We start from the raw sequence: 14,037 nt of genomic DNA on the forward strand, positions 1-14,037 counted from the left end.
CCGCGGTTCAGAGCTTTGCCACCCTAGACGACAATGCGAGAGAGTTGATGCAGTTAAGAAAATTGAAATTGGATTAAACAACAAAATTGTTCAGACACAAGTCTGGTCAAGTACAGTGAAAATAAAGTGCTCCTGTGACAACACAAAACACACAGCTGGCCCTGTGTAAACCTAAACCACCCCTCCGAGCCTCAAGAAAGGAGCTCTGTCGATACTCAGAGTGCTGTTAAACCTGGGCGCCAGGCAGTGGCAAAGCTCACTCTAGTGGCAAGGAACTGAAACTGCACAAATCCAATTTGGTCAGAATCCCCACTGCACTCCATAGCTAAAAAGGAGCTTTGTAAAATTGAGTTTTGATTGCATTTGCAAATGCCAAGTCTAGACTAGTGTTAAAAGTTCCCAAGTCAATCATCCTAATTTTCCTCATCAGTTCTAGAATTGGAGAAGACAGGAGGCCCTTCCTGCCTGTCTTAGCTCTTTGACAGCTCTCTTCAACTCAATCCCACACTCCAGCAAACACAGGTATTCCTGAATCTACCCGAATCTCAAGGATACAGCGTCACAAAGCACTGCCCTATGACTATGCTGACCACCCTACCATGTTCTCCACCCATGCTGAAAGTGAGGGTACGCTTACATTCATAAGTGGAGCAACCTCCAGTGTCCCACCCACAGTCACATCACTCTCCCTATCTGCAATTAGTGACAGTGCAGCCAGAAGCTATTCCACCATAAAAGGCATCATTCCCCATGTAAACACATGTACCTTACGTCCGGCAAGGGCTCTTTGATCAAGAGCTCAAGCCTAGTTCCTCATCACTAATGCAGAATAAAAGGAGGTGCAGAAATCGCTGCTGCAAGTTCAGTTGGCCCACACAACCAACAACAACTTGCATTTACAAAGCATTTTCAACATCTTAAGAGTGCAAGCAATTTGACATGGAACCACACCAAGAGTTATGGTTTAAAGGCTTAAAGATATAGAGGTGGAGATTTTACGAAGGGAATTCACGTTTAGGGCTTGAGCAGTATTAGGTACTGGCATTAATGCTTCACTACGGTTCTACAGGGCATTGGCGAGAAAAGATCTAGAGTACTATGTAGAGTTTTGGTCTCCTTATTGAAGAAAGGACACAACTGCATTGCAACACTGTAGGGAGTGTTCACTCGACTAATGCTTGGAATGGGGGTGATTATCTTACGAGGAAAGGTTGGGCCCGTATCTATTAGTTAAGAGCAAGAGTTTATCTTACTGAAACATATGACATCCTGAGAGGAATTTACAGGGTGGATGCTGAAAGGATATCCCCATTATGGGAGAAACTAGAACTAGGGAACATAGTATAAAAATAAGAAGTCTCTCATTTAAGACAGAGGTGAAGAGAATGTCTTTTCTATCAGGGGATCCGGAGTCTGTGGAACTCGAGAGTCACGGGGGTAGAATCATGGAATATCTTTAAGGCTGGGTTAGATAGCTTTTTGATTGACAAGGAAGTCAAAGGTTTGGGGGAGGGGGGGGGGAGGAAACTGGAGTGAGGTTATCAGTAAGATGAACAATAATCTTACTGAATGGCAGAGCAGACTCGCAGGGGCTGAATGGCCTGTTATTACTTTGTACACAATGGTGGAGCAATGAATGTCAGGGAAGCACAAGAACTCAAAGATCTGAGAGGGCCGTAGGTCTGGAGGATGTTAAAGACAAGGGGAGGGGGGTAAGGCCATTGGGGGGGGAATTTGAAAACAAAGATGATAACTTTAAAACTGAAGCCAAGGTAGGCCAAGGAGTAGAGGCAGAGTGGAACCTGAGGGCCGGTTATACATCTGACATTGCTTGGGAACAGAATAATTCCCCTAGGTGCTGTGGCTATTGGTGCCAGTACAGAAAAAAAAAAATGAATTCTTAGTACCTCCAACATCAGAACCAGGCAAGTTCACAGACCCCTCCCCACAACGTAGAACGAAAGCAGGCATTTATAACAGATGCACCCACCCCCCAACAAAGACTGTCTCTCGAAATTTTCATCGTCAGTTAGAATGTGGTCCGATTGAAGATTTCAATAGAAAAGGCACTGTAAAAGGACCCAAGGGAAGGGTACACCTATCACTGAGACGCTGCCATGGTCAGCTCACCTCATACACCTGACAAGGCAACATAAAGACTTGGATTGCTAAGGACATGGTGTTTCTCCCACAGGAACCAGGTGAACACCCCAAGTCAGTGAGACTCATCAGGCAAACAACGTGAACAGGCTCCATCAAGTTGTGCAGGTTAGGTGGATTGGCCATGCTAAATCATCCCAGGATGTTAAAGGTTAGGGGGATTAGCAGGGTAAATACATAGGTTACGGGGATAGGGCCTGGTTTGCCTGCTCAGCCAGAGAGACAGTGCAGACTCAATGGCCTCCTTCTGCACTGTAAAGGGTTCCAAGATTCTATGAAGAACTTATTGAGCAACTTGAGGTCACAAATGCCTCATCCTCTCGGATCACATTGTGAAAGATAAACAAAGAATTGCACATGGAACCATGATGATGTCAAGTTAACTGAGTCAATGAGATCAGACTAGCCAGTTCTCCTCTAGATCAGCGAGTTCACATCAAATCAAGTCTAAACGAAGAAACCATTTTAAGTGCAGAGCTTTCAGGAAGCTAGCTCAACCTGGCAAACTTAAATATCCAGCACAAAGGCTCTCTCCTCGCCACAGGTGATACAGCAGATAGCATTCATAATGAAGGTGCCACTGGAACCAGAGAAAGGGATTGGGTCCTGGGGTTTGGGTTGGGAGCAAGTCTGGCGCATTCCACTCTCCTTATAGTATCCAATTTCTGACCACCTTAAGAATAAATGGAATGGAAGATACAGCAAGTTAAAGGGTGCAGATGAAGGACATTTCCACACACACTGTTGTATCCAAAATAGCTGGTCCCCTTTGTGACCCATCTCTACCATGTCACCCTTGAGCAATGACTGCAGAGCTCTCAGCAGATAATCAGGACTGTACAACACCTTCAATTCAAAACAGCACTCACTAGAACACACACCACCTCAAACACAACTATACATATTTTATATAAAAGCCTACAACTAAAAACTCTGCTCTCCTATGTACACATCAACATTTTTTTTCAAAGTTTCAAAAATATTTACAGATTTTACCAACTTTTTTTTGGCCATTCACTAGGTGCTGCCTGATTTAAAAAACAGGAAATGCTAAACTTGGCTTTGGTTGGGAAGTGGGTATGAGCGGCGCCAAGGAGTGCATGCGCACGCAACGACATGGACAGGGTTCATGGGGTTAAGGTCAGCTCGGAAACAAAGCATAAAAATGGGCCAAACAGAGGGGGAGGGGTGCCGGGGGTAAAGGGTCAGCTCCCCTCAGTGCACAGGCGCACTGGGAAGGACTCACTAGAAAAACCCCACTATTAAATTTAAACAAACATCTGGGTTTTGAAGCACATCTCAAGTTACCAACATGAACGGGGTCTTTCATTTGCCAGCCCAAGAAAGCAACACAGATACACTGGAAAGGGATCACTGGGCAGTGACCCAGGTAGGCACAGGTAGACCACAACATCAGCACTTTCTGTTATTGTGGCAATTTAATACTTGCTTGGGAAGAAAAAAATAAATTTGTTTTTGCTGGGTTGAAGACTAAAATCAGCCAAGCAAAAACTTCAAAAACACATCAGAAAGAAAAAATGAACTCTTTCCAACGCCTCAAATACACAGCGTGTTTTTTTTAAAAAAGACAAGTGAGGATCTCTGTCTTCATCCACAGGAAATATCTCGCACTCGCCCTCCTCCCCTGAGAAACACCAATTTCAATAGAATTGTAAAATCAGCATCAGTTAAAAAGAGCTGGCTTTTGTTTTGAATAAAAGCACCATCAGAAATCGGCAAACTGCAATTCAGACTAGTAAACATGCAACAGAGGATCAATCCAGCATACATACTTGTTCACGAGGGACGAGAGGGAGTCTCGCCACCATGTAATTATATTCACACCCCCTTCCCTGGCCTGCCCACCCTCTGTTCTGGGTACGGTTCAGTATACGTCCACTGATCCCTCAATCAAGCCGCCATTCTTTAACACAACTTGCTGGATGTGAGGCAAGGCAGCTGATACTCTTTCACCCCCACCCTTCCCGATCCCACAGGCACCAAGGCTATTGATGTATCCTGGTGGTGATTTAATGATTTAAGAGACAGGACCCAGCACAGCCAATGGAAGTAGTTCAGTGTCAGGAGTTTAGGAATCCAAGTCACACCGTGTGGAAGCGCCCTCTTTTAAAAATAGGTTTTTAAATAATCTTCTGCAATAGTTCATTTGCAGTGTATGTTGGTGATGACAACTGGGGGATGGAATTGGTGAGGCAGTAAGCAAGAATTAAGAGCTGTAGGCCATTCAGCCCTGAATCTGCTCTACCAGTCAACAAGATCATGGCTGATCCGAGTGTGACCTCAACTCCACATTCTGTGTCTGTGTCTCCCCCCCAACGCCACCAACCCATCCACCCACCATCATCACCACACCCCTACCCTCCCTCGTCAATTAAAAATCTAACTCAGTCTTGAATATGTTCAATGACCCAGCCTCCACTGCAGTCTAGGGAAGGGAATGCCACAGACTAATGAGAGAGAAAGTGAACCTCACAGCGACAGGTCCCTTTCCCTAAGAGAACAGTAACTTCATGATGTGGTGGTCAGCATTATTGACCAAATTAGGGGTCAATTCAGCTCCCACTCCCCATTGTGCGCTCTGCCCAAAAGGGGAAATTGGGTTTGATAATAGGTACAGCAATCAGAATCTTGTCTGTCGAGATGGGAAACCTCTCTTTTGTTTTTGATTTCTTGGGCATTATACAGAACAAGGAACGCTCTGGAGCCCACTACCTCATGGGATGCCCTGTCCGTGTGCCCAAAGATACGCGGGTTGAAGCAGCAGCCTGCACAGTCACAGGAAGGCTGGCAGCAAAAAGTCCCAACCACTTAGCCAGTCTCAAATCTGACAATGCAGAACCCATGAATCCCAAGAACCCTTCAAGTAAATCCTGAGAGTGCAGCATAATCAGCCTAAAACTGGGTGGAGGAAAGGGGGATGGGGGGGGGGATGGTAAACGATACTGGCACAGTGCCTCTTTTAATCGTTTTTGAAACGGAGTCACAGTGACATCATTGTAGTTTTGGTGCCAGTGGATTGGGGGTTACAAGAAATCTTAAAATAGATGGAATTAAAAGATGAACGAAAGAACCAACACCCATGAAATAATGAGTAAGAACTCAGTTGCAGGGTGCAATTTGGAGCTAAAAGAAAATGATAAGACAGTGGTGGGGCAGGATGCAGGGGGTTGGGAGGGAGGGAATTGCAGTCTAAGGCATCTACCTGTCCCACTTTATCCCCACATGTGCATCAGTTACAAATGAGGCTTCTGATGGGTGGGTACCACTGTGATCAAGTGCAACAAAATCGCCAACACATGTGACGGCAGCATGGCGAGACTCCCTCTTCAAACCCGCTGTGCGCCCCATCCGCGTGTAAAACAGGCAGTACAGACTCCCAAGCCAGGAGGAGCAGGCCCTGCCCCACATCCGCCCCAACCACCCCCACAACCAATCCTTTGGATCCCAGCAGCTCGTCGCCAACGCCAGGCACCCGCCAACTCCCAAGGTGCCATGACCATGCCAGAAGCATGTTTGGTGTTGCCCCTTTTTAAGTGGTCAAGAGTAAACAGTCGGGGGCCGCTGCCTTCCTCTGCAGTCAATCAATACCATCACGATCACCTTTGAGGAAATAACACCTTTGGACGGCAGAGCTGTAGGGGGTGGGTGGGGGAGGGTAGAGTGGATGCGGCTAGTTGCGGAGCAGTTCGTCCAGGTCGTAGGAATCAAAGAGGTCGCTGACCCCTTCCCCATCCTCCAGGCTCCACAGGTAGTCCTCTCGGTCCAAGGGCGGTGAGAAGCTGACAAAAGGGGCGTCACCGAACGATGTGGAAGGGAGTTGGTCCTCTGTCTGCTGGAGGAGGTGATGGGGTAAGCCAAGGACACCATCTTCACAGTCTAGCAGCGAATTTGGCAAGACTGGCTTCAGGTCATCTGAGGGGAGAAATAAATAAATTCAGTCTCTGGATGGGAGTCTGACAAAGCACAACTCCCCTATCCCCAGGATTATTACTTAGATAGCAACAGGCCATTCAGCCCTTCAGTACTGTTCAACCTTTCAGTTGGGTCATGGCTGATCTGTACCTTGGATCAATCCACACACCTTGGAATTACAGAACCCCGACAGCGCAGAAGGAGACCATTCTGCCCATCAAGCCTGCGCCAACTACGATCTCACCCAGGCCCTATCCCTGTAACCTCACTTATTTACCCCTCTAAAACCCCGACACTAATTTATCATGGCCAATCCATCTAACCCACATTTCTTTGGACCATGGGAGAAAACTGGGACCCCTGGAGGAAACCCACGCAAACACGGGGAGAACATGCAAACTCCGCACAGTTAGATAGTCACTTGAAATTGGAATTGAACCCAGATCTCCGGCGCTAAGGCAGCAATGCCAACCACTGTGCCACCCCTGAATAAATCACAGCATGATAGAGGGAGGCCATTTGGGCCATTGTGCTCATGCCATGGTTCCAGAACCCTTGACTCACAAAAATCTATCAACGCAAATTTTCATTTGACCCTTGGCCTCCATGGTTGCTTGTGGGAAGAGTTGTCAATTTCTGCTAGGGTGCGAGTAGCATTGCTTTCACTCTGGAATGGTCCACCTCTAACTTCCCAATTTCTCCCACCCACGTTCTAGACTCCCCTCAGAAAAAATGTTTCTGTCCATCTATCTAATCAGCTTCATCATCCCAAACACCTCCACCTGATCACAGCCCTCTCTTTCAGGAGGAAATACAAGCCCAGTCAAGACTAGTGGTTTGCAGTTGGACCCTTTTAGCTCCAATGTCATTCTGGTGAATCTGCAATGCACCCCTTCCACTGGCAATATTTCTTTCTCCAGGTACAGTTCCCAGGATGGAACAAAGGTCTTTGAAACAGGATGGGTATATAGCTATAACAGTTGAAGGGTTTGCCTTAGGAGGAAAGGTTGAACAAGTTAGGCCTATACTCAGGGGAGATTAGAAGAATGAGAGGTGATCGTGCTAATGACTGTTGAAACAGAAACTCAGTTCCTGTTTCTTTACCTTGTGCTGGAACTCCACATTTCTGGCCCAGATTCCTGAACCAGATCTCAAGAGGGAGGTAGCTGTTCTGGAAGTTCTTCCTCATAGTGCAGGATCACTGGGGAAAGCCAAACTGTCCCTTTTTACAGCACTAGCTGCTATATTTGGTACATCTTCGTTCACTAACACAATGAAAAGCTTTGAGACACTGGAACAACTTTTCACCTTGTTCGAGAATGAGTTTGAGAGTGGTGGGATGGTGATGAGGTCAGGTCGGGCCAGGGGAGGAGGTCACAGAGAGTGAATCTGCACACTTATCCAGGGTTTAGAATTTGTGTGCCCACCAAGCATTTCCTGGGTAACTATCCAGGGAAGCAAGTCAGAAGTCGTCCCTCTCAGAGTAGGAAGCTTTCTCGAAGGGTTATGGATACAGGGGACCCAGAGTTCGCAGGCAATCCCCATATCGTCAGTGCATTGGGATTTCTGGGGGTTCCACAGCACATCTTGGGGGGGTAGGTGGTACTCCCTGGCACTGCCCAAGGGACACTTTGGCAGGGGGATTTTGATGTGTGTGTGTGTGTGTGTGTGTGGCTACCACTCTGCCTTAGGGATTGGTTGGGGAAAGGAGGAGGCCAGCAACCAGGGGGTGAAAGAGAGGGGGCTGGTGTTATGGGGGTCATGGGGCAGGCCAGCAAAGAGGGAGGTTGACAGTGCGGGGACACTGCGCATACACCCATCTCGGCACTGACAGATTGGCACGTGTGCAGAGGCCCGCTCAGCACACTGATTTCAGCCTCTACAGTGGAAATAGACCCCCGCCCACTGAAATGATATCCCTGCTGGTGACCTCTGCAGTGCATAGAGTGCGGGAGTTCTTCTCTGAACTCCCACTGAAAGAGTCAGTGTGAATTACTCCAGTTTTCCCACAAATTCAACACTTAGAATTTTTCTGTGAGAATTCTGCCCATGAGCTTTCCCATACAAGATGGAAACGAGGAGGAATTCCTTCATTCAGAGCATCTTTGGAGTTCTCTTTCACAGAGAATGTGTGCGCAAGCAAGAAAGTGGAGTTACTGCCAAAATCAGAACAGCCATGATTTTACTGAATGGGGGAGCAGGCATAATGGGCCAATTTAAAAAAAATCCATTCATGGGACATGGGTATCGCTGGCTGGTCAGCATTTAGTGCCCATCCCAGTTGCACTTGGAGGGCAGTTGAGAATCAACCACATTGCTGTGGCTCTGGAGTTGCATGTAGGACAGACCAGTTAATCACAGCAGAATTCCTTCCTTAAAAGGGCATTAGCAAACCAGTTGTGTATTTCCAACAATTGACAATGGTTTTATGGTCACCGGTAGATTCTTAATTCCAAAAATGTTTTATTGAATTTAAATTCCACCATCTGCCATGGCAGAGTTCGAACCTGGGTCCCCAGAACATTAGCTGAGTTTCTGGATCAATAGTCCAGCAATAATACTACTCGGCCATCACCTATTCCTGATCTTTTAAATTATTTGTTGTGCCTGTTGGTTACAGGGATCTCCACGTTACTCTGCTACTCTGAGCTTCTTACTATTTTAGAAAACACTCTTTCCCATGGCTGAAGCAATGACCCCAGGCTTGGAACGCCCACCCCTCACACGGACTCACCTTCCTCTTTGATTTCAAGTTTGCAGGCGACTTTTGGACAATCCCGTGGGCTCTGGCTCTGAGGCCGTGCCCCCAGCTCGGTCTTCGGGAAGGCCGCAGAGAAGCCACCACCTTCCTTCTTGGGCGTGCTGTGCTTCGTTGGGCTATTCTCCTCGGCCACTTCTTCAGGACACAGGTACACCTCGATCGGACCGTTGGTGCTGTTCAGGTAAATTTGGAGGTTCTCCTGCTGATGGAGTACAGGTTGTTGGTCAGTCTCAGCGACTAGAACCGCCAATCCCAGCCACTTACACGTTAGCGACTCGGGGTGTGACATCCCCCCACTGTACCTGCTTGTTTACACCTGTAGGTGGCACTGCGATAGGACATCTCATAGAAACTAGAAGCAGTTGTGGGCCATTTGGCCCTTCGAGACAGCCCTACTATTCATTTTGATCATCAAATTCAATAACCTGATCCCTTCCCTCCCCCTATAGCCCTCAATCCCTTTAGCCCACACATCATTTTGGCCTCAACTACTTTGTGATAGTGAATTTCACAGATTCACCACTCTCTGGGTGAAGAAATTTCTCCCCCTCTCAATCATAAAAGGTTTATCCCTTATCCTCAACTATGATCCCTAGTTCTGGACTCCCCCACCATTGGGAACATTCTTTCTGAATCTATCCTGTCTCACCCTAAAAGAATTTTGTAAGTTTCTATGAGATCCCCTTTCACTCTTCTAAACTCCAGTGAATATAATCCTAACCGACTTAGCGTCTCCTCATCTGACAGACCTGCCATCCCAGGAATCAGCCTGGTAAACCTTTGCTGTACTCCCTCTGTCGCAAGGACATCCTTCCTCAGGTAAGAACACCAAAACTACACACAATATTTCGGGTGTGGTCTCATCAACACCCTATACAATTGCAGCAAAACATCTCTATCCCTATACTCAAATCCTTTGGCTATAAAGACCAACATACCATTTGCCTTCTTCACTGCCTAACAATTTGCATTTATATAGCACCTTGTGAAATGACAAAAAAATGAGCAGGAAGAAATCTACCAGAGCCAGAGAACAGGATGACCAAAAGCTTAGTCAGGAGGGAGACTTTATGGAGCATTTGAGAAGGAGGCGAGGGGTAGCGAGGCAGATATTTGGGGAAAAGAATGAGAGTTGAAACCATGAAAAATTGGGTACGCTCAAGGGGCCTGATTAGAGGAGCACCCAAATCTCAGAAGGTTGTAGCTTACAGAGATGGAAAGGTGGAAGGCAGCTGCAAAGATTGTGTGGGGGGGGGCGCAACATAGAACAGTATAGCACAGGAGCAGGCCCTTTGGCCCACAATGTTGTGCTGAATATTATGCCACATTAAACAAATCCCTTCTGCCTGCCTTTGGCCCATGTCTCTCTATTCCTTGCAGATTCACATGCTTATTTAAAAGTCCCTTAAATTCCCCTATCGTATCTGCCTGCACCGACACTCCTAGCAGCACATTCCAGATACTTACCACCCTCTGTGTAAATTTGCCCCTCTCACCTTAAGTGCATGCCCCCGGTATTAGAAATGTCAACTCTGGAGAAAAAGATTCTGACTGTCAACCCTATCTATGCCTCTCATAATTTTACAGACTTCTCTCAGGTCTCCCCTCAGCCTCCACCGCTCCAGAGAAAACAACCCTGGTTTGTCCAGCCTCTCCTTGCAGCTCATACCCTCTAATCCAGGCAGCATCTTGGTAAACCTCTTCTACACCCTCTCCAAAACCTCCACATCCTTCCTGTAATGTGGTGACCAGAATTGAACATAATAATCTTAAGTGCGGCCTAACCAAAGTTTTATAAAGTAGTAAACATGACATACTGACTCTTGTACTCAACTCCCCAGCCTATAAATGCAAGCATGCCATGTGCCTTCATTACTACCCTATTTACTGGTGTGGTCACAATGTGGGAGCTACGGAACCCCAAGAGCCTCTGTGCTGTTCAGGGTCTTGCCATGTACTGAACAGGGGCTGCAGTGTGGCAACTAGCAGACTTTTTTTGCAGTGTTGTTAAAGTAAGTCTACTTGTGAAACTAATGAATAAACTTTAACCTACTTATCCTTGTAAGAAGTCTCACAACACCGGGTTTATTGAATTTCACAAGCTTTCAGAATGCTGCTCCTTCATCAGATGATCAGGTCACTCAGCTGGTGAAGGAGTAGCGCTCCAAAAGCTTGTGATATCAAATAAACCTGTTGGGCTTTAACCTGGTGTTGAGAGACTTCTTACTGTGCCCACCCTAGTCCAACACCAGCATCTCCACATCATTACTACTTACCTTTAACATTTGATCTCCCAAAGTGCAGCGCTTCACACTTGCCCAGATTAAACTCCATTTACCATATCTCTGCCCATATCTGCAACTGATCTACATCCCGCTGTATCCTTTGACAACCTTCTACACTATCCACGACTTCACCCATCTGCATCTGCAAACTTACTAACCCATTTAGAGATAGGGGCACAAAAAGAGCAAATTTCAATATTCAAGGTCCTGTTAGTTGTAACATTATATATTTAAATGTAAACAGCGGACACTGATCTGTCATATTGTGACTCCATCTTGGTCACTAGGTGGCTCTACAGCTCTATAAACTAGGCTAAATCTTTATCCATGATAAATTCTGAGCAGAAGGCCATTTGGCCCCTCGCACCCTTCCCACCATTCAACAGGGTCACAACTAAACTGCATCTCAATTCCATCCACCTCTTCTAACTCCAGGTCATTTTTGTACCCTAGTCTAGCAAAGATGCATTGATCGCAGATTTAAAATTATGAATCTACTGCTTTTGTGTGAGATCCACACTGGGTGAAGCAACATCTGTCAAGGTTTGTCCCGAATAGAAACAAAATGCTAGAAATACTCAGTCGATTTGGCAGTCTCTGTGGAGAGAGAAACAGAGTTAACGTTTCTGACCAGTCACCTGACATCAGAAATCAGGCTTTCAGCGAGAGAGAGATAACGTGTGGGTAAGGCAACATTTGAAAGGCCCTCCAGAATGGCCTGGGTCTAATATTTAGGTCATGTCACTCTCTGGCCCACTGGAAAAGGTTCTGTGTCTATCTAGTCAAAGTGGAAAACCATCACTTCACTCTGATTGCCTCTTAACCTTCGCTATAACACAGTGTGGACTTATTCTGTGTGTGGGGTTGAGAGGGGGAAGGAGGGCACTGATTAACACCGCTCACTGTACCTCCTTTGACCAGCAGATCCAACCCTCTCCTCCAGTATTCTGCCTGGCTTTGGAAGAGGGCCCCAAACCCCCCTCTCTTTTTTAAAAGGACTTGGTTGGTGACCTTGTTGCCTGCAACGCTCCCTCAGAAGTTCCGCCGATTACCCTGGCCCTGACATCCTCCACTCCGACTGGGCCTCAGTACCCGAGTCGGAGCTTTGTGTGGCTAGTTTGACCAAACTCATAGGCCTGTTTATCCCATAACTATATAAATAATTAAACTGATCACCATTACACTGCTGTGTTTCACACCTCTAACAGCGAGGACACTGCAAAGCTTCACTAGCTGTATAAAGGTTTGGGATATCATGAAAGGAGCTAAATATGAGACATGCATTTATATAGCGCCTTTCACATCACTCCAAAGAGTTTCACAAGAAATGACGTGCAGTCACAGTTGGGAGTGCACAGAAACACACCAGCCAATTTGCACACCGCAATCTCCCCCAAACAGCACCTCTGACAGTGCAGCACTGCCTTGAAACTAGACGGGGGTGTCAGCAAAGATCTTTGTGCGCAAGTTCCTTGAGTCTGACTTGAACATACTGAGTCAGGGTTACCCACTGAGCCGCAGCTTATGGGAACAGCTGGCAGGAGAGCACGCCTTACCTCACAGACATCGGGTACCTCCAGCCTCGTCTCAGGTGGCGCTTTCACTGCGATCACTGTCTGGTCCTGGAAGCTGTCGATTGAGCGGATATCTTGGTATGTGACATAAGCTAGCGTGAACCGAGGTCAAGGTGGAAAACAGACCAATTCCAAGACAGTCAGACATCTTCTTCCCCAGCCCCACTCCTGACTGGCAAGGATGACGTAGCAGACAACATGGAGACACAGGAGGCCCGTTCACTGGCACTTCACTAAGCCCCCCCAAGTCTCTCAGACGGAAACACGCACCTGTTACTGTTCAACTCTCCCATTCCTGAAAGAGTTGCCAGGTAACAGCTCCAAAAATTTACAAAGACATGTCTTCCATTCAAGCAGCAGATTTCAAAACCTAGATCATAGAATCTATATGGAGGCCATTTGGCATGGGAAGAACATGCAAACTCCATTACCTGATGGGGTTTGCGAATCGTCCAACCAGGTAATGAAGAGGTTGCTTGATTTCTACATGGCCGCAGGCCACAATTGGATGGACGTATTGGCGGTGCTAACCCTCCTTCTGACCACCCATCCCACCCAGAATTAAAACAGGCAAAGTCAGATGGCACAGTGTTTAGCACTGCTGTCTCAGTGCCAGGGACCCGGGTTCAATTCCGACCTTGGGTGTCTCTGTGTGGAGTTTGCACATTCTCCTCATGTCTGCATGGGTTTCCTCCCTCAGTCCAAAAATGTGCAGGTTAGATGGATTGGCCATGCTAAATTACCCTGTAGCGGCACTGGGATTTTACAGGGTAAGTAAATGGGGTTACAGGCATTGGGCCTGGGTGGGATTGTTGTTGGTGCAGACTAGATGGGCCAGTCAAATGCCAAACACATTTTACACTAATGAGTTGCTTTTAATGAGCGTCGTAACTGTTGGTATGTGGGAAATGTGGCAGCCAATTTACACACAGCTGTGTGATAATGACCAGATAAGCTGTTCTTGGGGATGTTAGCTGATGGAAATGTACTAACCCAGGATGAGAAAGGAGAAAGGGGAAAGGGGACAGCACGCCACAACCCAACAGTGAGAATGATAGGGTTCTCACAGAGTCAGTGAGAAACCGCTAACACGTGAAAGGATATCTCTGATTTTCCTCATCGTCGGTCAGCATTTTCAGCTGCGTACTGCAGTTCTGGATGAGGTCGTCGAGGGATCGCTCCTTCCACATGAGGTCACTCAAATCTTGCCGGAGACACTGCTGCTTCGCCGCCACTGACGTATCTTCGAAGAGACTGCGACCCCTGTGGGAGGGAAGCAGTCAGTCACGAGTGACGACCTCCTCTCTGCAAGGAGAGGCCTGTA

The 14,037-nt window shown here is 47.0% G+C and overlaps 1 protein-coding gene across 1 annotated transcript in view; it reads right to left on the reverse strand.

Moving 5' to 3' along the window:
• Positions 1–5,724: 5,724 nt before the first annotated feature.
• e2f2 (E2F transcription factor 2) overlaps positions 5,725–14,037 on the reverse strand; it is a 51,424-nt gene continuing 43,111 nt past the window's right edge. The window contains exons 4-7 of the mRNA XM_080211321.1: positions 13,818–13,976; positions 12,696–12,810; positions 8,828–9,056; positions 5,725–6,093 (exon numbers count right to left, since the gene is read on the reverse strand). Of these exons, the coding sequence (XP_080067447.1) occupies positions 5,852–6,093; positions 8,828–9,056; positions 12,696–12,810; positions 13,818–13,976 (745 nt within the window). The 3' untranslated portion in view covers positions 5,725–5,851. The remainder of the gene's footprint in view (positions 6,094–8,827; positions 9,057–12,695; positions 12,811–13,817; positions 13,977–14,037) is intronic.

Source organism: Carcharhinus amblyrhynchos, chromosome 24 (genome assembly GCF_965287045.1).
Source record: "Carcharhinus amblyrhynchos chromosome 24, sCarAmb.v2.hapA, whole genome shotgun sequence".
Lineage (NCBI taxonomy): Eukaryota > Metazoa > Chordata > Chondrichthyes > Carcharhiniformes > Carcharhinidae > Carcharhinus > Carcharhinus amblyrhynchos.